General features: G+C 38.9%; 1 protein-coding gene and 1 pseudogene across 3 annotated transcripts in view; both read right to left on the bottom strand.

Annotated features, from left to right (window-relative positions):
* Nucleotides 1–70: 70 nt before the first annotated feature.
* MRPL22 (mitochondrial ribosomal protein L22) overlaps nucleotides 71–23569 on the bottom strand; it is a 41672-nt gene continuing 18173 nt past the window's right edge. The window contains exons 3-7 of one of the 3 annotated variants that reach the window (XM_043913385.1): nucleotides 15756–15891; nucleotides 11056–11121; nucleotides 10174–10251; nucleotides 8612–8681; nucleotides 71–368 (exon numbers count right to left, since the gene is read on the bottom strand). In XM_043913385.1, coding sequence (XP_043769320.1) covers nucleotides 157–368; nucleotides 8612–8681; nucleotides 10174–10251; nucleotides 11056–11121; nucleotides 15756–15891 — 562 coding nt within the window. In that variant the 3' untranslated portion in view covers nucleotides 71–156. The remainder of the gene's footprint in view (nucleotides 369–8611; nucleotides 8682–10173; nucleotides 10252–11055; nucleotides 11122–15755; nucleotides 15892–23569) is intronic. The other 2 variants (XM_043913383.1, XM_043913384.1) reach the window with 2 other exon arrangements.
* Nucleotides 18630–21181, bottom strand: LOC122699160 (annotated as a pseudogene).

Here is a 23569-nt window from a genome sequence, read left to right as displayed (position 1 = left end):
TGGACAGAGCTTTATAAATATTCATATAAAACCAGCAGGGGTACTTCATATTTCAATAATTCAGTAACGATTCATAAAAAGCATTAGTCTTTAATTTTTGTTGGTTTTAAGAAACAAATGGTAAAATATATACACCATGGAGTCTGAATAGTCCCATCACAGAGCATGAATGATGGTCCGGTTACGAAGCTCCTGGATGTACTCTTTGGCGTGGGTTACTGCTGTCTTTGGTGCCTCAGGTGGAGGTGGAGGGCCTTCCACCAACTTCACAAAATAATGACAAAAAACCTTCTCCATAATCCCAAAGCGACCTCTGCCGTGGTATCGGATGCGTTTCAGGTATTGGCCTCGCCCTGAGGTGGACTCAGCTAAACAGGGAAGAAAAAGAGAATTACACAAAACAACCATAACTGTATCTGCAAGATTACAGCTTGATCGGCTGAGCAATTTCTGTCTTCTCAGCTAAATTCTAAGATTACATGAGCTCACTGGCTGGCTAGAGTAGGCTTATCTAAAGACAAGTATCTCCTGAGCTCTTCCTTAGAGACCAGGCTCCGTCTCAGGTCCTGGAGAATTAAGAGTGAATAAGACCAGCAAGGGCCCTGGCTCCATACAGTGGACACTCTAGAGGAGAATGACAGAAAACAAACACCATCATTTGAGTTAGTGACAAGTGCTATGAATAAAACAAACAGTGATGTGACAGAGACTGAGGGGGTGTTCTGGGGGCAACTTGAGACTGGGTGGTGTCAAGAGGAAGAGACATTTGATCCAAGAGCAGAATGAATCATTCATGCAAATATCTAAGGGCAAGGTGTTCCAGGCTGAGGAAAGAGCAAACACAAAGCCCCAAAGGTAAGAACATCCTTGGCTTATTTCAGGCCCAGAACCCGCTAAAGCACAGTAAGCAAGGCGAAGAGTGATACAAGTAAGGGGAAGAGATCAGAGATGAAGATAAGATTACACAAAGCCCTGAAGTTGTGGGAACAACATTTTGATTTTATTCTAACTATATGAGAAACCTCTGGAACCAATGGTTCCCAAATGCTATCCTCAGCCTACTACATCAAACAAACCTAGGGAACACATTTAAAATGCTGATGCTGATATTCTAATTTATATTTGGAGTGGGCCTTGGAAATTATATCCTGAGCAAACAACATCCCCCAATCCAGGCAACTCTGATTCAGAGTCAGGTTTAGGAACTCCTGCATCACATCCATCCCCTCATCTCCCTGCCCCTATTCTACATGTCAAGGTTTGACCTTGTAAAATTTGAAGAAATCTTTTAAATAGTACAAGAAGCAATCTATTCACCTGTTCACCCATGGTAAATCATAGTAACTACCTTCTGAATTTAGTCTTACATTTTTAGTTAATTTAATAAGCCTTTTAAAAAGGTAAAATCTACAGCATACATAGCAAATCAATTCACTTTCATACTCACCACTTTTATTCTTACTGTGACAGAACTTTATATTACAGAGACCATGTCAAAGTATGTGCTCCACAAGCCTCTGACCACAAACCTCTCATGAAGTGATTTTAGCAGAACTATCTTTGCCAAAGAGAAAGCTAAGGATGAAAGTGACTAAGAAAACTGCCTGGGGTTTCAGTGAGACAAGGTGAGAGTTAACTGCCTATTTATTAAATTCATCTGCTGGGCACTAAAGAAATGAATTTAAGAATTTCCAAAGATAGGGGTAATGGGCAGGTGGGCAAAATGGATGAAGTGAGTCAAAAGGTACAAACTTTCAGTTATAAAATAAATAAGCCATGGGAATGTAATGTACAGCATGGTGACTGTAGTCAATAATACCCATATTGCATATTTGAAAGTTGAGAAAAGATACTACAAGATCTCATCACAAGGAAAAAAAACTGTAACAATGTATGGTGACAGACACTAACTAGATGTGTTCTGGTGATCACTCTGCAACACCGAATCATCCAGCTGCAAACCTGGAACTAACGTAATGCTGCATGTCAATTATACTTCAATAAAATTTTTTTTTTTAGTTTTTCCAAACAAAAACCAGTATTACACAAATCACTTTATAATACAAAGTACTTCCAGGTGCTCTGAATCCACTTGTCAGGAGGAATCCTAAAAATAAAACCACTGACACTGGGAAGAGTGTAGAAACTTCTGAAAAGATTTTACAAACATGATGGCTAATTTTATCCAAAACTACTACTCTACCCAATTTGAGCATCAATTTCCAAATGCTCTGAGAATAAGGACTGCTACACTCCAGGGAAAGAAGTATCAAAATTAGCTAACTGTGCAACACTACATAATCTATCAAAACACAATGATCAATGCTATCAGGGTTTATGCTAACTATCATTTTCTTTCCATTTCTCCCAAAATACCTAAGAGCAAACATTCAGAACCTGCAAAATGCCAGCTATGATTTCCTCTTTAGGCCATAAAATAACATTTGCCTAACCTTCATGCATATAATGCCATCACTTTTTTATGCCAAAAACAAAAACATTAACTCTTCTGAAACACCAGGATTCTTTAACACTCTGGAATGGGAATACACAACACAACCACTCAGATCTAAATGAAATCAGGGTTTACAGTATAGATTCCAAATTAGTTTATGGTCTCCCCTCCTCCAGTCTCTCCTCCACTAATTATGTATGTTGAGTTTCAAACTGCTTTAGTACAGAACTATTTCAATTATAATGAAACAGTATGTAGATGCCCACTTTAATAGCAATCTGTCCTAAATGAAACTTGGAATTTCTATTTGTTGAGTGAATGAACAGCACAGTTTCAGCAGATCCAAAACTGTGTCGTTCACTCACTCAACAAATAGAAATTTCAAGTTTCTGCTGAGTGTGAAGCCAGGCTTCCCTGCCCATCACTAAATCCTGGAGCTTGCTCAAACTCATGTCCATTGAATCAGTGATGCCATCCAACCATCTCATCCTCTGTCATCCCCGTCTCTTCCTGCCTTCAATTTTTCCCAGCATCAGGGTCTTTACCAATGAGTCAGTTCTTCGCAGCAGGTGGCCAAAGTATTGGAGTTTCAGCTTCAGCATCAGTCCTTCCAGTGAATATTCAGGACTGATGTCCTTTAGGATGGACTGGTTGGATCTCCTTGAAGTCCAAGGGACTCTCAAGAGTCTTCTCCAACACCACAGTTCAAAAGCATCAATTCTTCAGCACTCAGTTTTCTTTGTGGTTCAACTCTCACATCCATACATGACTACTGGAAAAACCATAGCTTTGACTAGACAGGCCTTTGTCGGCAAAGGAATGTCTCTGCTTTTTAATATGCTGTCTAGGTTGGTCATAGCTTTTCTTCCAAAGAGCAAGCATCTTTGAATTTCACAGCTGCAGTCACCATCTGCAGTGATTTTGGAGCCCAAAAAAATAAAGTCTGTCACTGTTTCCATTGTTTCCCATCTATTTCCCATGAAGAGATGTGTCTGCTAAATTTGCTCAAATTCTAAACTAAATTTCATAGCTTCCCAAGTACACACAGTACTAATATGTACGGTTTTGGTCCAACACAGGAGAACAATTTGTATATTCTTCCAAAGTACTTCCTCTCACTAGGGAGCAGGGGCTCCTGGCAGTGCTGGCATCTAGTCGAGGTCACATGCAAAATCTCACCCAAGGTGTTGGAAGACCAACGTGCTGTCGCCCAGCAATGCTGCTCTGGCTTGCCAGCCAGCAGGGCTTCCCTGGACCCATGCAGGCAGCGAGGGAACCCCTTCCCCTCTGGCAGGGGAGCCTGGCTGCAGGAGATTTGGAACATCCAGACAGCATGGTACAGGGTCACCTGCTCCTGTCCCACCCCCAGCATCTTGGCCAGACAAAGGTACTTACAGATCCCCGTGTTCAGCTACTTGGTTTTTTTTATCATCTGCTTTGGAGAAGGAAATGGCAACCCACTCCAGCATTCTTGCCGGGAAAATCCCATGGACAGAAGAACCTCGTAGGCTGCAGTCCCTGGGGTCGCAAAGAGTCGGACATGACTGAGTGACTTCACTTTTCTTTCTTTCTTTCCAAAGTACTCAGTTCAGTCAGTTCAGTTCAGTCGCTCAGTCGTGTCCGATTCTTTGCGACCCCATGAATCGCAGCACACCAGGCCTCCCTGTCCATCATCAACTCCCGGAGTTTACTCAAACTCATGCCCATTGAGTCAGTGACGCCATCCAGCCATCTCATCCTCTGTCGTCCCCTTTTCCTCCTGCCCCCAATCCCTCCCAGCATCAGGGTCTTTTCCAATGAGTCAACTCTTCGCATGAGGTGGCCAAAGTATTGGAGTTTCAGCTTCAGCATCAGTCCGTCCAATGAACACCCAGGACTGATCTCCTTTAGGATGGACTGGTTGGATCTCCTTGAAGTCCAAGGGACTCTCAGGAGTCTTCTCCAACACCACAGTTCAGAAGCATCAATTTTTCAGTGCTCAGCTTTCTTCACAGTCCAACCAACTCTCACATCCATACATGACCACTGGAAAAACCATAGCCTTGACTAGCCGGACCTTTGTTGGCAAAGTAATGTCTCTGCTTTTTAATATGCTGTCTAGGTTGGTCATAACTTTCCCTCCAAGGAGTAAGCGTCTTTTAATTTCACGGCTGCAGTCACCATCTGCAGTGATTTTGGAGCCCCAAAAAATAAAGTCTGACACTGTTTCCACTGTCTCCCCATCTATTTCCCATGAGGTGATGGGACCAGATGCCATGATCTTAGTTTTCTGAATGTTGAGCTTTAAGCCAACTTTTTCACTCTCCTCTTTTACTTTCATCAAGAGGCTTTTCAGTTCCTCTTCACTCTCTGCCATAAGGGTGGTGTCATCTGCATATCTGAGGTTATTGATATTTCTCCCGGCAATCTTGATTCCAGCTTGTGCTTCATCCACATATAAGTTAAATAAGCAGGGTGACAATATACAGCCTTGACATGCTCCTTTTCCTATTTGGAACCAGTCTGTTGTTCCATGTCCAGTTCTAACTGTTGCTTCCTGACCTACATACAGGTTTCTCAAGAGGCAGGTCAGGTGGTCTGGTATGCCCATCTCTTTCAGAATTTTCCACAGTTTACTGTGATACACAAAGTCGAAGGCTTTGGCATAGTCAATAAAGCAGAAATAGATGTTTCTCTGGAACTCTCTTGCTTTTTCGATGATCCAGCAGATATTGGCAATTTGATCTCTGGTTCCTCTGCCTTTTCTAAAACCAGCTTGAACATCTGAAAGTTCTCGGTTCACGTATTCCAAAGTACTACTACTGACAAAAACCAAAACTACAAGTACTAAATGTTTTAAACTGCTACAAAAGATATACCATCACCTAATTGTGTGGGTATTATACCCACTGAAAAGCAAAAGTAAGTCACTCAGTCATGTCCAACTCTTGTGACCCCATGGACTGTAGCCCCCCAGGCTCCTCTGTTCATGGGATTCTCCAGGCAAGAATTCTGGAGCTGGTTGCCATTTCCTTCTTCAGGGGATCGTCCCAACCCAGGGATCAAACCCAGGTCTCCAGAATTGCAGGCAGAACCTTACCGACTGAGCCACCAGGGAAGCAGGCACTCAAATATTTTTTGAATGAAAGAAAAAACATTAAGATATCTCAAAAGTAGAAATGACCTTCAAAGATATTGCCCAGCAGGTACCATGTATTGAAAATACTCTCAATATTTCCGATTACTTGTATTTAGGTAAATGCAAATCTTAACATTAACTTCAGAAACCCTCCCCACTTCCCCCTTCATCAGTCTTAGCCCAGAAGACTGATTTACAAAGTCAGTCGTTCACATTCCCTGAAGTGAACTACTTTAAGATGCTATGAATCACGGAGCAGTGACATTTTATTAGTCCATGTCCACTTGTTAAGGCCTATCACTGTGTCATTAGTCATCATTACAAGTTTGAAAAGGAAATGAACTTTCAAAGTCTATGGTCATGCAACACCAGGTATGAGCCTTAGACTGATGACAAGCATTTGAAGGAGTTACCACATAATGACAAGTTATGCTACCAAAAAAGTAGATCCCTTAAAATGTATGAACTTACTTATCTCAGGGGACTGAAAGAGCTTTTGCTGAGCCAAACCGGCAGTCAACAAGTAACTAGGCTTTCAAACTCTAAAAGAAATCTATGGAATGAACTATCTAGGCCTTCTCAAAGACTATAAGATCAATCAGTTTCCCACATTTTATAAAAAGGTAAGAATCAATAGACTTTACCCAAGCCTCTCCCTTAGGGTTTCAGTCTGTAGTGAGGCCTGGGAATCTGTGTTTTTATTTTTTTATTTTTTTTTATTTTTTATTTTTTTGGAATCTGTGTTTTTAATAAGTGAAAGTGAAAGTTACTCAGTTGTGTCCGACTCTAGAACCTCAGACAATTCATATCAGAGAAGTTTAGCAAACACAGGGATAAACTGCCTGATGTGTTGTGGTCAGATACTTCATCTTCCTGGGGGTACTCATCTCCTTTTCCTTTATAACAGAATTAGGCAACAAAATACTTAGCAAATGAGTTTTTAAAATCATAGGACAAATCCAGACTTACTAGCCCTACTTAAGAAAAGAGATTTTGACCCAGAACTAGATGAAAAGAAGGTACAGGAGGGGCAGAGGTTTCTCAGCAGAAACGTGCATAAGAAGACCCTATATGCAAAACAGAAAAAGAGACACAGATGTACAGAACAGACTTTTGAACTCTGTGGAAGAAGGCGAGGGTGGGATGTTTTGAGAACAGCATTGAAACATGTATATTATCAAGGGTGAAACAGATCAGCAGCCCAGGTTGGATGCATGAGACATGTGCTGGGGGCTGGTGCACTGGGAAGACCCAGAGGGATGGAGTGGGGAGGGAGGTGGGAGGGGGGATCAGGATGGGAAATACATGTAAATCCATGGCTGATTCATGTCAATGTATGGCAAAAACCACTACAATATTGTAAAGTAATTAGCCTCCAACTAATAAAAATAAATGAAAAAAAAAAAAAAAAGACGACCAGTACATTTTAAAGGACCATTCACAGTTAAGTTGATTTTTGCTTAAAGGTAATACTGGACTTTGCTCCTTCATTTGGGAAGACAGGATTAAGCTCTTCACCCTCTCGCTATATATACTAACTACTGAAACGGATTTAAACACAAATTCCATTTCACTTGCATCTGAATTCCATTATGAAATGCTGCCAATCAGCTAAGAAGCCAATATTCTTATGAAATTGAATAAAATTAATTAAATGTCATTTGATATTCAGTCATGGTGCAGGAAAGGTCACCAAGAGGTTTTAAGCAAATGGTCTTGCCCTTCATCCATTTCATCTCTTCCGGTGATTCTGGGTCCATCCAGCATTACTTATTCATGCTTCTCCCAGAAGAAAATGCTTATGATTAACTACTATGGCCTGCATCTTCTGAGTAGTCATTTTGATTCCCCTCTAACTCTATGCATGTACCAGAATATAATTAATTTTACAAGATTCAGCTTTAAAATAAGATGTTTCAATTGAAAACCATAACTCATTTGAATTTCAGAAGTAGGTGTAGCTGCCAGCATCAATACCAGGTGAGGTGAGGTAAGATATTAACCAAAATAAACATCTCCAGTAGGGCAGAGGTTATGTGACAAAGTGGAATTTAGATGATCTTTTAAAATGCTAATTGCTGAAAAACTACAAGGTACAGCTAACTTCCACTATAATGATTCAGCCTTTTCCCCTCCGTGTGGAGAGCAGCAGTTCCCATATCTTGAATTTGAAATATCTTCAGTGAAATAGTACTTATACATAGGTTTGGTAGACTGAGAAAATTCTGCTTTGACATAAACATCTCTGTTTGATGACAAAACTGAAGTCAGGAGTAACTGCTGCATTAACTCCAACCTATGCTCCGCTTTGCTGCAGTACTGGGGTGGGATGGGGAAGAGCTTTGTAATAAACACTGATCTCTTTCTAGAAAAAGATCAGTATGAAGGTATGCTACCAAAAAATCCTTTACATTTGTATAGTACACCATGCCTTCCAAAACATTTTCACTTACATTAAATAGATGTGAGACAAGCCTACAAAACCAGAGCTAATGCTTTAGGATGTTAAGAACTAAGAGGAACCAACACATCTGGGTCACTAAGTCTTCAAAGGTCCCCTGGCTTTTATAATTCAACAGATGGTTTTCCATTCCGGTACTAGGAGGGCTAACTTATAGGATACCTTTATGGATGAGGCACCTGGCATGGCACATTATCTATAAAGACTTTCTAAGTCCACTGTGATCCTTTATATATCTTTCGGGTTGACAAAGAATTCATTTTTTTAAAAATCAGCTACATTCTTATTATGAGTAAAGGACCACTCTGTATCATCTTGATATCCATTATTTAATAACTATCAGCAATAGATTTCAAGATCTCAATCTCATTAAAGAACAAATAAAAATAAAGCAGTTAGGACCATTACAACAGACTTAACATTAGCATGCAGAAGACTGAAAAATAAGCTATTACCAGCAATTTCCAATGGTAAACATAGTCCAAAGTATTTAGATATCAAAGACTGTTATTAGATAAAGAACTTGGCATCACTACTGGAAGATATTTTCCAAAGCTAAGAATATTAAAGATCTTACCTATATATAAATTGGATCTGAATTCCACATTGTGGTCTCTTACTGCCATATCTTGTGCTTCTAAGAGAACCTTAAACAAGGAAAAGAAAGGCATTCATATGGCTGACCTTGAACTAAAACAGAATTAAATTTCTCATTTCTTGTAGTTATCTCTATATGACTGCTAATCACATGCTTTCCTACTATAGTCAATTTTAAAAAGAGAATATCAAATGATAACAGTACTAAGGAGAATGGATACAGTGAGATTCCTTCCTCAGACAAGAATTGCAAATGCAAAGAACACAGTCGATCCTGCTAAACTTTAACTGGAATGTGTGAGCTGTAAAGGAGGAGATAACAGCACCAGCAGCAGCATCCCTGGTAATGAGCATCATGCCTCTGAGTCACAGACTTTGCTAAAAAGTTCAAGAAGCTAAAGAGCTCAATCTTACTGAAAATTCTAAAACTTTGGATCCAAAATAATCATTAACAACATCAGACAAAAAGAGAAAATCATACTTGAAAATTTCCTTTAAGAATTATTAAGTTTAGGGATTTCCCTGGTGGTCCAATGGTTAAGACCCCAAGTTTTCAATGCAGGTGACGCGGGTTCAATCCCTGGTCAGGGAACTAAGATCCCCACATGCCAGATGGCACAGCCAAAAAATAAAAACAAAACAAACAAGAAAAGAATTATTAAATTTATACTCCATAAATATTTTGAATTAACTTTCTCCAGAACACATTTTTTAAAATAGGACAATAGTTGTCAGAAATAACAGAAAGCAGATCTTTTTCTCCTTTAAAGACGAAGAATGTAATACAAAGCTGGGTACACAACAAATACTTAGTAATTGCATTCTGAATGGAAATAAATAAGAGGCATTACAAAAGAGCCTCTTAGAAGTCTGAATCCAACAATCTCAGCTATTCAACTACTAAATTAAAAGATCTGACTTAATGTGAAAATTAACTGAAGTATAGAAAATAATGCTGATTTCCCCAGATGTCCTCAACTCAGCTTTCTGAAACAAAACACTCATGTGCCTAGAATGAGTCAGCATAAATATCAACAATATATTTGCACCAAGTGAATCAGCTACATTTAGAGCTAGCGGGGTCTTTAGAGATCATCCAATTCAATCCCACCTAGTTTACAAATAAGAAAAATGGAACCAGACAAGTGCCTTACCCATAGTCACAACAGAAATTGTCAGAGAAAAGATAAGACCAGGTTACCAGAGTCCCAGTCCAGTGCTTTTCCCACTCAATTAGTTATAAAATCCAAAGCTCTCAGTTGTGGAATTGACAAAAAAAATCTTCTAAAATAATGTATCCAGACCCAATAATTTACAATAAGATGTATATAAATGACTTTGTGGTACAAATAAAAGCATCTCAGGAAAAAGAATACTTAAAGCATAGAACATCCTTAAGGTATAAGAACAGTAATAAAACTGAGTACCCTAAATCTGTATAATATAAATTCTGCACTTAAACAAGTTAATTCCAGATTTAGGCAAAGCTTACTAACATCTGGAAAACAACTATGTGCTCTTTCCCCACCAATCTTAGTTTACCTCTTTAATTATCTGGGCTCCTTTTTTGTCACTGAATTCCAACTGAGCCAGAGCCTGGTCAATTGACATTCCTCGTATCTAGAATTAAAGGATAACAGACAAGAGAAAATAAATAAATTAGTTTACAAAGTCAGCATTGCCACTTCAGTGAAAAGTAAAAGCTTTACATAATCCAAATAACTTCTAAAATTAGCTAACAAGTTACATGTTAATTACATCTCAGTAAAATTAGGGAAAATTTTTTTCATTAAAAATAGCTAATAAATGCAAAAGAGAAAAATACACATTTGAGAAGGTATGCCATCACTCTCTTTAAGTTAAAAGTCGAATTTTAAAATTTCAACCACTAACCTGGATTTTAATAGTTTTAATAATAATGAAAGAGAGCAGACATGACAAAGAAAGATCATAGGTTGGCAAGGACCCTAGTAGGCATAAAAGGCATCTCATTCTCCTACAGAATAAATGTATTATCACACATGTATTTGCTGCTTTTGCTTTCTCTCATATATAAATTTTATTTTCTGGGTAAAAAACTTAAAAAGGCAACAGTTTTGAAACAGGTTGAATCAGTTTTTACAGATACGTAAGTTTGCTTCCTAGATTCTCTAAGTGTAGCTAGGTTCTTGATGTCTTTGTTCTAAATATCTATGTATCCAACATGATTGAGATTCTCAGGAGGTAAAAACTGAACAAAATCACTAATCTCTGAGCTATCATTTTTGGATTACCTACCAAATGTTTGAAAATGTAATTATATTCCTCACTTTTTAGAGAAAACAGGGCAAGTTTTTTTTTGTTTTTTGGTTTTTTTCAAATATTAGGATAAAATTTGAACCTTCTTTCCTAAAGTATTATATGGTAATAGTCACTTTAGCTTACCAATTTCGCCAAATACCACATCTTGTCTTTGCTGTACTTTATTTGTCTCCGACAATGGTATATTTCCTTACAAACAGGAAAAAAAAATTAAGCAAGTCTATCAAAATGACAGTAACACACTATTAATACAGTTCTTACTTTCTAATGCCTAATGAAATGCTGCCATAAGAAATAAAAACATTATCAAGAATATAGAGACTCTTTTTTCCCTATTTAAAGCTATATTTTTCCAAAGTCTCACTGTGTTATAAAGATTACTAAGGGAAAAACAAACTGTAAAATGGCTAGTTTGTGACAATATTTGCAATGCTTCTATACAGGTGAATAGTAAAAGACTTAAATGAAAGTATTTTAAAAGCATTTAGCCGGCTAAAACAACAAAGCATACAAAAAGAAAGTTTCTTGTTAGTGAGGAAAACAATGGAAAAATGGATAGAACAGCTATTTTTGTAAGAAAACCAATACTGTGGGTGTCTGGTGAAGAGCATAGGTTCTAGAATCAAACTACCTGGGTTTGAATCCCCACTCTACCATTTACCAACTACAGAATCCAAGGTCCTTCACCTGTTTCTGGTTAAGTTTCTTCTTTAAAATGAAGATAATAGTACCTAACACCGAAAACTATAATAAGGGTTAAATAAACTAACCTATATGAAGTACTCTACAGTGCCTTGGAGAAGGCAATGGCACCCCACTCCAGTACTCTTGCCTGGAAAATCCCATGGATAGAGGAGCCTGGTAGGCTGCGGTCCATGGAGTTGCTAAGAGTCGGACAAGACTGAGCGACTTCACTTTCACTTTTCACTTTCATGCAATGGAGAAGGAAATGTCAACCCACTCCAGTTTTCTTGCCTGGAGAATCCCAGGGATGGGGGAGCCTGGTGGGCTGCCGTCTATGGGGTCACACAGAGTCGGACACGACTGAAGTGACTTAGCAGCAGCAACAGTGCCTAGCACATGGTAAGATCTTAGTAAATATTAGGTTTTTATTATCTTCTATTTATAGAGGGTAGGTATATACCAATGAATTTTTTAATCAATCATCCATTAAACAATTTATAGTTCATAAAGCATTTTTCAAGCCCTTTATTTCATATGATCTAACTCTATGACAGTAGAGAAAACATATGGGAGAGAAAACATTTTATAAATCTTTTACAAAATGAAAATCAGAGAAATCAAGTGACTTGTCCAAGATAGCAAAGCTTGTAAGAGACAAAGCTATAGCCACCCAGGGAAGTATGTCAAGGGCCTAATACAATGTCTGGCAGGCATATCTTTAAAGTTCTCCTCATGACTCTAAAACCCATACTTTTTCTACTACTACACCACACTGCCACTTAAAAATCAGAAAAAAACGTTTTCAAGGCAAATAACAGCAGAAAAACTGCAGAACTTTTTAACATTCTGAGCCCTGCTAGAAGTTTACAAATGACTTAGAAACACCAGCTAGTCTCAAGTGGCCATCTTTCAATATGTAGAAGATTTCAATTCTGTTGCAGTAGAAGCTGACAGGCTGAAAAGTGTAGCAACAGCCTAATTACATTTTCAGCAATAATCTGTCCTGGGGAGCACAGGAGAGGAAAGAACTGTCATGACTGATAATATTAATCTGCAAAAATTAATACTCAACAGTCTTTTATATAGAAACCTTTCAACTCTTGGTTTCCCATGGTGAGATATTGTTAATATCTGAATTGTATATAATCATCTTCAAATATTAAAAAAAAAAAAAAGACACTGTAATCCTGGCAAAACACTGGGAAAAAAGAAATCAAGTGTTACCAGAAAAGGTGAAAGTTATTCAATCGTTGTCTTCTAAAACTAAAAAGCCCAACGTTTACTTGAGGCAGGTGCATTGTGTAAGGGCACTAAACCAGATGAAGTCTCAGTAAATAAACCTACCATGGCAAACAGATAAAGTGGCAAAGTTGGAGGTCAGAAAGCCTGGTTAAACATCACTGCTATTAATTAACCTACACAGTAAAATTAGGTAAAGTTACATTAGAATACAATGTGAAAACAGCTATTCAAATAAAGTAAAAGTCTAAATTATGAAATGTCTAAACCAGTAACTTGTAAAGAATTTTATTTTTAAATGCATATAATGACACAAACAGCAACAAAAAATGTCACCTAATAAAAGTTTTAGAGTACAGAGGATCCACATTAATGACTCATAAGAATGACATATGATCAGTATGTCAATTAATCCACAAATTAAAAACATGCCTATTACAGAAATGACCGTTCAGTTTTGATACAGTTTCACTACTAATTTATTTAACTTAGCTTTCTTCAAAAACACATAAAAAGTCAAGCTCAATTTAACAAGGTATGACTACTTTGTACGTATATATATTTTTAAAAGCCTTTAATTTCTGACTTACTTTCTTTACCAGGATGAAGTCACATGTAAGATACAGTGTCTATAGGAGCCTGCATTGTTTAGAAATTTGTACTAGCTAATAGGAAGACAGTCTTAAAAATAAAGGAGTGGTCTAAACTGGTGACATTCATTTTAAATTACTGCTATAGGATTTATTCATTGCCCCATCTACTATTCTTTAACTACATATTCCAAATGCTGAAGAACAGAATGAGACAGAATTGTAAATATTATCTAGCCCTCTTTTAAACAAGAGGTAATACTAACTTTCTAAATGCTTGCAGCTAACAGACTGAAAAGTCTAAGCAATACTGCAAATAATGACACAGTGTGTAAACTATGTGGCTAGGTGAGCAAATTATTCCCTGTTAATAAGCAAGGTATTTATAGAAAAAAAAGTGAAAGTCGCTCACCCTTGTCCGACTCTTTGCAACCCACTCAACTGTAGCCCACGAAGCTCCTCTCTCCATGGAATTCTCCAGGCAAGAATATTGGAGTGGGTATCCATTCCCTTCTCCAGGGGATCTAACTCAGGTCTCCTGCATTGCAGGCAGCATTTATAAACAGCATTAATAATTACGGGTGTGAGAACTGGACCATAAAAAAGGCTGAGTGCCAAAGAATTGATGCTTTGGAACTGTGGTGTTGGAGAAGACACTTGAGAGTCCCTTGGACTGCAAGGAAATCAAACCAGTCAATCCTAAAGGAAATCAACTCTGAATATTCATTGGAAGGACTGATGCTGAAGTTCCAATTCTTTGGCCACCTGATGCGAAAAACTGACTGGAAAAGACTCTGAGACTAGGAAACATTCGAGGGCAAGATGAGAAGGAGGGGAAAGAGGATGAGATGCTTTGATGACATCACGACTCAATGGACATGGGTTTGAGCAAACTCTGGGAGATAGTGAAGGACAGGGAAGCCTGGTGTGCTGCAGTCCATGGGGTCACAAAGAGTTGGATAATTTAGTCATAACAGGTATAACTCATACATCAAGATTAATTTATCAAATACTATTTAAAATCAGAAAATGTTAAGGTATTTTCCAAAAGGATTACTTCCTCAAACAAAATCTGTGCAAAATAGAGAACTAAATTAGATTTCTCCAAAGTGCCCATATAAAATCAAACCAAATGTCTTCACACAGGCACTTATATTATAGGAAGAGTATATATGATGCAAGTTACTCAAAATAGTTTCAGTAAATTCCAATATATAACAAATTATCTCACTAACATTGTTCTTCATTTGCTAGAGTTAGGCATATGATCTGCTGTTAACTATTTGAATTTTGCTATTTAGGATGTAGCCTGAAGAGTGTTTAACATATTAAAAGACTGGATACCTTTTGGTACTGGTAATACAAAATACAAAATTTTGCCTTTAGATTCTAGACCTGGCAAATACTATTATGATTCCTTTATTTCCAATTAATATCCAAATCCAAAGAGCTAAGCAAAGAAATAAAGAAAGCTTATCATACAGAAAATACTTTATTGATATTTGTGTATTTCCCTGCTGGCTCACTGGTAAAGAATCCACCTGCCAATGCAGGAGACACTGGCCCAGGAGGACCCTGAATGCCCGGGGGCAACTAAGCCCGTAAGCCACAACTACTGAGTCTATACTCTAGAGCCCAAGCAGTCTAGGGCCTGTGTTCCACAACAAAACAAGCCACCGCAAAGAGACGCCTGTGCCACAACTAGAGAAAAGGCCATGCAGCAGCAAAGACCCAGCACAGACAAAAATAAATAAATAAATATCAGTCAGTGGCTTAAGCCATTCTTGGCAACCTCACATGCTCCATTATCAAGCCTCTTGGGAGTCAAAAATCAGTCATGTCACAAGTTATTAGCTCAGTTACAGAGTTAAGGTGCCTATTCAGGAGGTTAAGAATTAGCCACTCAGTTGTGTCCGACTCTTTGTGACCCCATGAACTATATAGCCTGTCAGCTCTGTCCATGGAATTCTCCAGGCAAGAATACTGGAGTGAGTTGCCATTCCCTTCTCCAGGGGATCTTCCCTGACTCAGGGATTCAACCCAGCTCTCCTGCATTGCAGGCAGATTCTTTACCGTTTGAGCCACCAGGGAAGCCCATCCAGGAGGTTAAGCCAAAGCAAATAAATAAGAAACAAAGACAATCTTTTTAACTACAAAAAAGATAAACCTAGAACATTTTCTGTATCAATTAAAAGATCAAGAAAATTGCTGTAATTTTTTTCTTAATATGGAATACTAAATCACTGCTAGCTACACAAGAGTGAGAGTGCTTTATCAAAATTAAGAGATCAGTTATACCCACAAACTTACAGCTGGTCTCCGAGGTTCTCCAGGCAGTTGTGGAGGATAAACAATTTTATTCTTCTTCTCCCATTTTCGAGATATTTCAAGAGAAGCACTTGTGTGGATATGTGATTGAGGTAAAATGCTGTGAGATGAAAAAAGCCTGTAAAGCAACAGACACTTAGAATCTTCTCCACATCTATTTTCTGAACCACATCAGCTCCATTTTGATAAAGCTACTTAAGGCTCACAAGTGGGAACATTCTGGACATATTTGTTAACAGAGAGCGCTATTATATAAAATACCAGAAAGAGCCTGTAGTGTACTTAATGCTAAGAAGAGTGAAAAGTCAGTAACTCAACATTAAGTCAAGTAATAAACATATTATAATGAACAAGATATCTTATCCTTACTGACCAATAAACACTTATTTTTTTAGAGACTTTCTCTTCATATATATATGATATACAACATTATGTAAGTTTCAGGTGTACAACATAATGAGTCACAATTTTTAAAGGTTACATTCATTTATAGTTATTATAAAACTTTGGCTATATTCCCTGTGTTGCACAATATATCCTTGTAGCTTACTTATTTTATATATAGTAGCTTGTACTTTTTAACCTCCTGCCCCTGTTTTGCCTCCCCCACTTTCCCTCTTCCCACTGATAACCACCAGTTTCCTGCATCTGTGAGTCTGTTTCTTCTTTGTTATATTCACTAGTTTGTTTTACATTTTAGATTCAACATGTTATACAATATTTGTCTTTCTCAGACTCACTTATTTCACTAAAGATAATTTAGCTGAAGTTCATCCACATTGTTGCAAATGGCAAAATTTCACTCCTTTTTATGGTAGCCAGTGACTACTGATTTGCTACTGTAAGTCATCTCAGTCCTAAAACAGATTTAAAGACACAGATCCCTGACATGATCTGAAGAATTCCTCAACTTTGTTCAATAATCAAGACAAATAACATCATTTTGTAATCCCTAAGAAATTAATGCATAAAGGTGGATTTATATGCCTCCTGATGTAAAAAGACACCACCCACTATCTATGAAACAGTCTTTCTGCCAAAAACAAACCTGAATTAATCCTGAGTCAATACAGAAAAGACAAAGACAGGGAAACCTGTTAAACAACATGAAGAGGACACGCTCAACAAAATCCGAGCTGTACTAAATGTGACACCAACAGCCCACTTTCTTCAACAAACAAATCACAAGGAGAGTTTTTAAAAAGGAGCTGAATAAAGAACCTACATACAGATTATGAAAACTAAGAAAAATGTTAATGAGTGGACTTTTTTTTAAAGTTTGATTCAATGTATTTAAACTAAAAAATGACAGACAAAAAAAAACCAATTTGCCCATTTTTCCCACCCCTCAACCCAAGAGGCTGCAGCCTCCTGCAACTACCAATCTGTTCTCTGTATCTATTCTGTATCTATGAGCCTAGTTTATTTTTGTTTTTTAGATTCCACATATAAGAGAAATCAAATGTATTAGTCTTTCTTTGTCTGACTTATTTCACTTAGCACACTACCCTCCAGGTTTGTCCTTGTCACAAATGGCAAAACTTCCTTCTTTTTTACAGCTGATTAATACCTCTGTGTGTGTGTTTATAGATTTATATATATCACAATCTCTTTACCTATTCATCCACGGATGAACACTGAGGTTGTCCCCATATCCTGACTACTGTAATGCAGCAATGGACAAGAGTGTGTATACATCTTTTCAAAGCAGTGCTTTTGTTTTCTTCAAAAGTAGAATTGCTAGATCACATGGTAGTTCATTTTTAATTTTTTGAGGGACTTCCATACTGTTTCTCAGGTGGCTCCACCAAGTTACATTCCCACCAAAAGTGCACGAGGTTTCCCTGCCAACACTTCATAGTCTGTTATTTTTTTTATAATAGCCATTCTAACAGCTGTGAAGTAGTATTTCATTGTGGTCTGGATTTGCATTTCTCTGATGATTTATGATACTGAGTATCTTTTCATGTACCTGTTGGTCACCAGCATGTCTTCCTTGGAAAAATAGCTATTCAGACCTTCTCAGTTTTTAATTTGATTGTTTGGGGTCTCTCTGCTATTTAGTTGTATGAGTTTGTTGTATACTTCAGATATCAGCCCTTTATCAGATATATTACCTACAGTTGTTTTCTCCCATTCAGTAGCTTGCCTTTTCATTATGTCACTGATTTCCTATGCAGAAGTTTTTTAGTTTAATGAGGCCCTATTTGTTTATTTTTGTTACTCCTTTTGGTGTCAGATTCAAAAACATTATTGCCAAGACCTAGGTCAAGGAGCTTACTGCCCGCTTTCTTCTCGTTTTATGGTTTCAGGTCATAGATTCAAGTCTTAAACCCACTTAATTTTGGAGTATGGTGTAAGATAGGAACCAATTTCAATCTTTTGCATGTGGTTGTCCAATAGAGACCATCTTTTCCCTATCATATATTCTTGCTCCTTTGCCGTAAGTTAATTGACAAAATATTTGTGGGTTTATTTCTGGGCTCTCTACTCTGTTCCATTGATCTGTGTGTCCATTTTTATACCAATATCATACTGTTCTAATTACCACAGCTTTGTAATAGAGTTTGAAATCAGGCAGCATAATGTCTTTAGCTTTGCTCTTCTTTCTCAAGATTGCTTTGGTTATTGGAGCCTTTGGAGGGTCCACACAACTTTTAAAAAGTGTTCCATTTCTGTGAAAAAACGCCACTGAAAAATTCTTTTTAATTTTATTTACTTTATTTTTGGCTGCGCTGGGTCTTTGGTGCTGCATGGGCTTTTCTCTAGCTGCTGTAAGTGGGCTACTCTCCAGTTGTGGTGCGCAGGCTTCTCATTGCAGTGGCTTCTCCTGTGAAGCACAGGCCCTAGGACACGTGGGCTCAGTGGTTGCAGCTCCCAGGCTCCAGAGCACAGGCTTAGTCACTCCACAGCACATGGGATCTCCCCAGGTGAGGGATGGAATCTGTGTCTCCTGCACTGGAAGGTGGATTATTCACCAGTAAGCCACCAAAAAAGCCCTGCCACTGAAATTTTGATAGGGATTGCACTGAATCTATAGACTGCTGAGTGGTATGATCATTTAACTATTAATTCTTCCAATCCATGAACACAAAATATCTTTGCATTTATTTCTATCTTCTTCAATTTCTTTCATTAATGTCTTGTAGTTTTTAATATACAAGTCTTTCATCTCCTTGGTTCATTTTTAGATATTTTATCCTTTTTGATGAAATTATAAATGGGTTATTTGATTATCTCATAATTCATTATTAGTATAAACAAGTTTTTGTGTATTGCTTTTGTATACTGCAGCTTTACTCAATTCCTTTACTTTTGGAATCTTTAGGGTTTTCTTATCATGTTATCTGTAAATAGTAAGAGTTTTACTTCTTCCTTTCCAATTTGGATACCTTTTATTTCTTTTCTTGTCTAATTTCTGCAGCTAGAACTTCTAATATCATTTTGAATAAAAGTGGCTAGAGTATATGCATATCATCGTCTTTGTTCCTGACCTTATAAGAAAAGCTTTTAGCTTTTCACCATTGAGTATGATGCCAGCTGTGGACTTGACATATATGGCCTTTATTATGTTCAGGTATGTTCACTCAATGCCTGCCTTTTATCAAAAATGGATACTGAAAGTTTTTATCATAAATGGATATTGAATTTTGTCAAATGCTTTTTCAATATGTCCATACTGAGAGGATCATATGATTTTTTTTAATCCTTCATTTTGTTAACGTGGTGAATTGCATTAACTGGCTTGCATGTGTTGAACCATTTTTGGAATTGGAAAGTGTTGAATACATTTTTAGAATAAATCCCACTTAATCATGGTCTATGATCTCTTTTTTTTTAAGTTTGGCAAGGATTTATTAGGAAGCTTATTAGACACAGTGAATAAAAAGCCATGAACAGAAGAACTGAGATCTCCAAATTCTGCCACTGGGCTTACAACACTAGTTAGAAGCTGATAAACATTAAGGATATCCCAAAGGGAAGCATATCAAAGTCCCATCTTACCCCAGCCAGGATACCCACAAACACAGAAGCAATGCCCATGCTCTCCTCAGACCTCTCAGACCACTTACCTGGGCAATAGGGAAAAAGACCTTCTCAAGCTATTAAGCAATATCAGGAGATTCCTGCTCTTCAAGCTATAACATGGGACACTGGTGCATGACAGACAACTCCAAGCTGGGCAACTTGACAAGAATGTTGAAAGATGACAGGGAGAAGGAGCAAGCAGGGACAAGTATTTCTAGTTGGAGACCCTCCTGATGGTTAATACAAACACAATGCTGAGGCTTCAAAAAGTTTACCGCAGACCAGGAATAGTTTCCATTTTAAAAACAAGTCATACAGTAATCCTGTCACAAAGCAACAAGACACTTGGGATCCCATGGCCACATAAACTGGGAAGGCAGGCATTATCCATGACTGCCAGATACTGACCAGCCCAAGACCCAATTTCTGTAGGGCCCTAGAGAACGAAGATTGTTCCCTGGCACCCACACAACCCCTGGGGGTGTGGTATCTTCCACAGGCCAGGTTTCTGCAGCAAGCCCCAAAGACAAAGCTTGGCAGAGGCTGTGGCAGTCAACTCTCTTTGGAGCCCCATCTCTCTTTGTTCCTCCCAACAGATGTCATACTTCTTCAATGACACAACGCCTCTGTGGGAGTCTTAGCCAGACCTTAGGAAATAACGTGTGTCTGGGGGTAACCTGATGGACCCTGTGGTCGGCTGGATTGGCTCATGCTTCATAATTGCAGATGGTCACCTCTTGTGAGCAAAGCTCAGTCCATTCTCCTCTCAGGCCAATATAAAAGACCTTTGTGGTATCAGCTCCAAAGCTTTTTGAAATATGAATTGAGAGATGACAGATACTTGAAAAATGAGAAATTTTTGTAGCATACTCTAATTCCCCTGTAAGATCCCAGTTCAGACTAAAGGTCTGATCTAGCTCCCTGTCTCTATCATCAAAGGACATCTGTGGAATGTTCCTGTACAGTCTCATCTCAGAGGAGTGTGAGTCATCATCTTCTACCATTATAATGATGCCCTTGAGCTTGACATTGCCTGTAAAATGGAATATTAAACAGAAGCTCTTCATCTGCATCACTTTCAACAAACTTGGAGAGGTCAGTCAGCTCCTCCCACGGCTTGAAGACGCCGCGGCTGCTGCCCTCGCGGCTCTCCTTGAGGCACTGCAGCCGCTCCACGTCGATGCGCAGGTACAGGCCAGGTACAGGCCGAAGGCCAGGCCGCGCTGCTCGGGCGGCTCCTCCCCTTTGGCGGCACAGCGGCAGCCGTCCCCACTGTGGCCATGCGACAGGGCGGCGACGCCACCACCCGCGCGTCCCCTCGGCCTGCCACCCGCTGCTCCCCGCCACTCCTCTATGATCCTTTTAATGTATTGGTGAATTTAGTTTGCTAAGAACTTGTTGAGGATTTTGCATCTTGGTTATCAGGGATATTGGCCTGTAATTTTTTCTGTGTGGCACATTATTTGGTTTTGGTATCAGGATAATGCTGGCCTCATAAAATGTGTTTGGAAGAATTCTGCCCTGTTCTATGTGGGGGGAGAATTTGAGAAGGACTGATTTTAATTCTTCTTTGAATGTTTGGTAGAATTTACCAGGGAAGACATCTGGTCCTGGACTTTTGTTTGTTGAAAAGTTTCTGATTACTGATTCAGTCTCCTTGCTAGTAATCAATTTGCTCAGATGTTCTATTTCATTATGATTCAGCCTTACGCTTCCCAGGTGGCACAGGGCTTGGTAAAGAATCTGCCTGCCACACCAGGAGACATAAGAGACGCAGGTTCGATCCCTAGGTTCGAAAGGTTCCCTGTAGGAGGGAATGGCAATCCACTCCAGTATTCTTGCCTGGAAAATTCCATGGAGGGAAGCCTGGTGGGCTACAGTCCATGAGGTTGCAAAGAGTCCAACATGACTGAGCGCACACACACCCATTGATTCAACTCAGCCTTGGGTTATGCATTTCTAGGAATTTATTCATTTCTACTAAGTTGTCCAACTTGCTGGCATATAATTATTCATAGCAGTCTCCTTTTTTTTTAAATATTTTAAAAGTATGTATTTATTTATTTATTTTGGCTGCACTGGGCCTTCACTGTTGTGCATGGGCCTTCTCTAGTTGCGGCAAGTGGAGGCTACTCATTAGCTGCAGTGCATAGGCTTCTCACTGCGGCGGCCTCTCTTGGGCTCTAGGTACGCAGGCTTCAGCTGCTGCGGTGCATGGGCTTAGCCGCCCTGCGGCATGTGGCCTCTTCTGAACCAGGGACCAAGCCTGCATCCACCGCAGTGGTAGGCAGACTCTTAACCACTGGACCACCACGGGACTCCCATAGTAGTCTCTTAAGATCCTTTGTATTTCTGTGGTATCACTGTCACATCTCTTCTTTTCATTTCTGATTTTATATAAGAAAGTCCTCTCTCTTTTTTCTTGTTGAGTCTAGCTAAAGGTTTGTCAGGTTTGGGGGATTTTTTTTTTTTTATCTTTTCAAAGAATTAGCTCTTAGTTATCAGTATTTTCTCTTGTCTTTTTAGTGTCTAGTTCATTTGTTTCTGCTTTAATTTTTATTATTTCCTTCTTTCTGACTACTAACCTTGGGCTTCATTTGTTCTTCTAGTTCCTAGAGGTGTAGAGTTAGGCTGTTTCTTGAGATTTTTCTTATTTCTTGAGGTAAGCATTTATTGCTGTGAATTTCCCTCTTAGAACTGCTTTTGCTGAATCCCATAAATTCTGGTATATTACATTTCCATTTTTCTTAAGGTATTGTCTGCCTTCTTTGACTCACTGGTTATTCAGTAGTATATTATTTAATCTCCTAAATTTACCTCCTCTCACAGACCTACTGAGTCTACAGCTACATATGGAACAGTTTCCTCTTAAAAAAAAAACAAAACTAAAGGCTGGCTGGATGACAACACCACATCAGGTACACAAGAAGAAAACTGTATCACAGCAGTAGGAGAAGCTGGCTCACAATCTTGTCATAAATCCCACACCCACCATGGCAACCCATAACTGAGAGGGAACTCAACACTCAGAGTTTCTCTCTGAGAAACAAAGGGTTCAAACTCCACATCTGGCACTGCAACTTTTAAGACACACACTTGAGAGATGAACCCCCAAAACACCTAATTTTGAAAACCAATTGAGCTCACGGCCCACAACCCACAAGGCAGAGACAATCAGAGAAACACCTCTTAAAGAGTCACACTCAGAAGCTCACCCACCTCAATGCCCAGCTCAGAGGCAGCCGATTTCCACACTTAAAGTAAAGGAGGCTCACCTGTTTACATTAAAACTTCAGCCCACGGATTTCCCCGGCAGCACCGTGGTTAAAACCGAGGTCTCACTGCAGAGGGTCCAGAGGCTCAATCTCTGGTCAGGAAACTAAGAACCCCCAAGTTGTGTGGTACAGCCAAAAGTAAATTTAAATGAACAAACAAACAGACCCTCAGCCTGAGGGGCAAGTTAACACACACATTTAGGAGCTTCCTGCAACACTCTCCAGGGAAGGAAACTGGTAGGCATCATCTTTGCTCTCTCCTTTACCATGCTCCAGAGAACCAGTATCTATCTCCCAGAAGAGAGCCTTTATATGCATCTGGTACCCCAACTTTTGCAGCTGCCACCCAGGAGGTAACTCTTGGCTGTCTGGCTCCGAAGGTCAGAGGAGCTTGCATTCCTGCTCACATGGAACTGGAGTAATAGGTGTCGCCTAGAAAAGAGCTCACAACCCTGTCTGGCACGATGAATTTTATGACTGCTGCCAGGGGAC

The sequence above is a fragment of the Cervus elaphus genome, chromosome 9, assembly GCF_910594005.1.
Source record: "Cervus elaphus chromosome 9, mCerEla1.1, whole genome shotgun sequence".
NCBI classification, from domain to species: domain Eukaryota; kingdom Metazoa; phylum Chordata; class Mammalia; order Artiodactyla; family Cervidae; genus Cervus; species Cervus elaphus.
The sequence above is the reverse complement of the archived record's forward strand: the minus strand, read 5'-3'. Positions and strand labels throughout refer to the sequence as shown.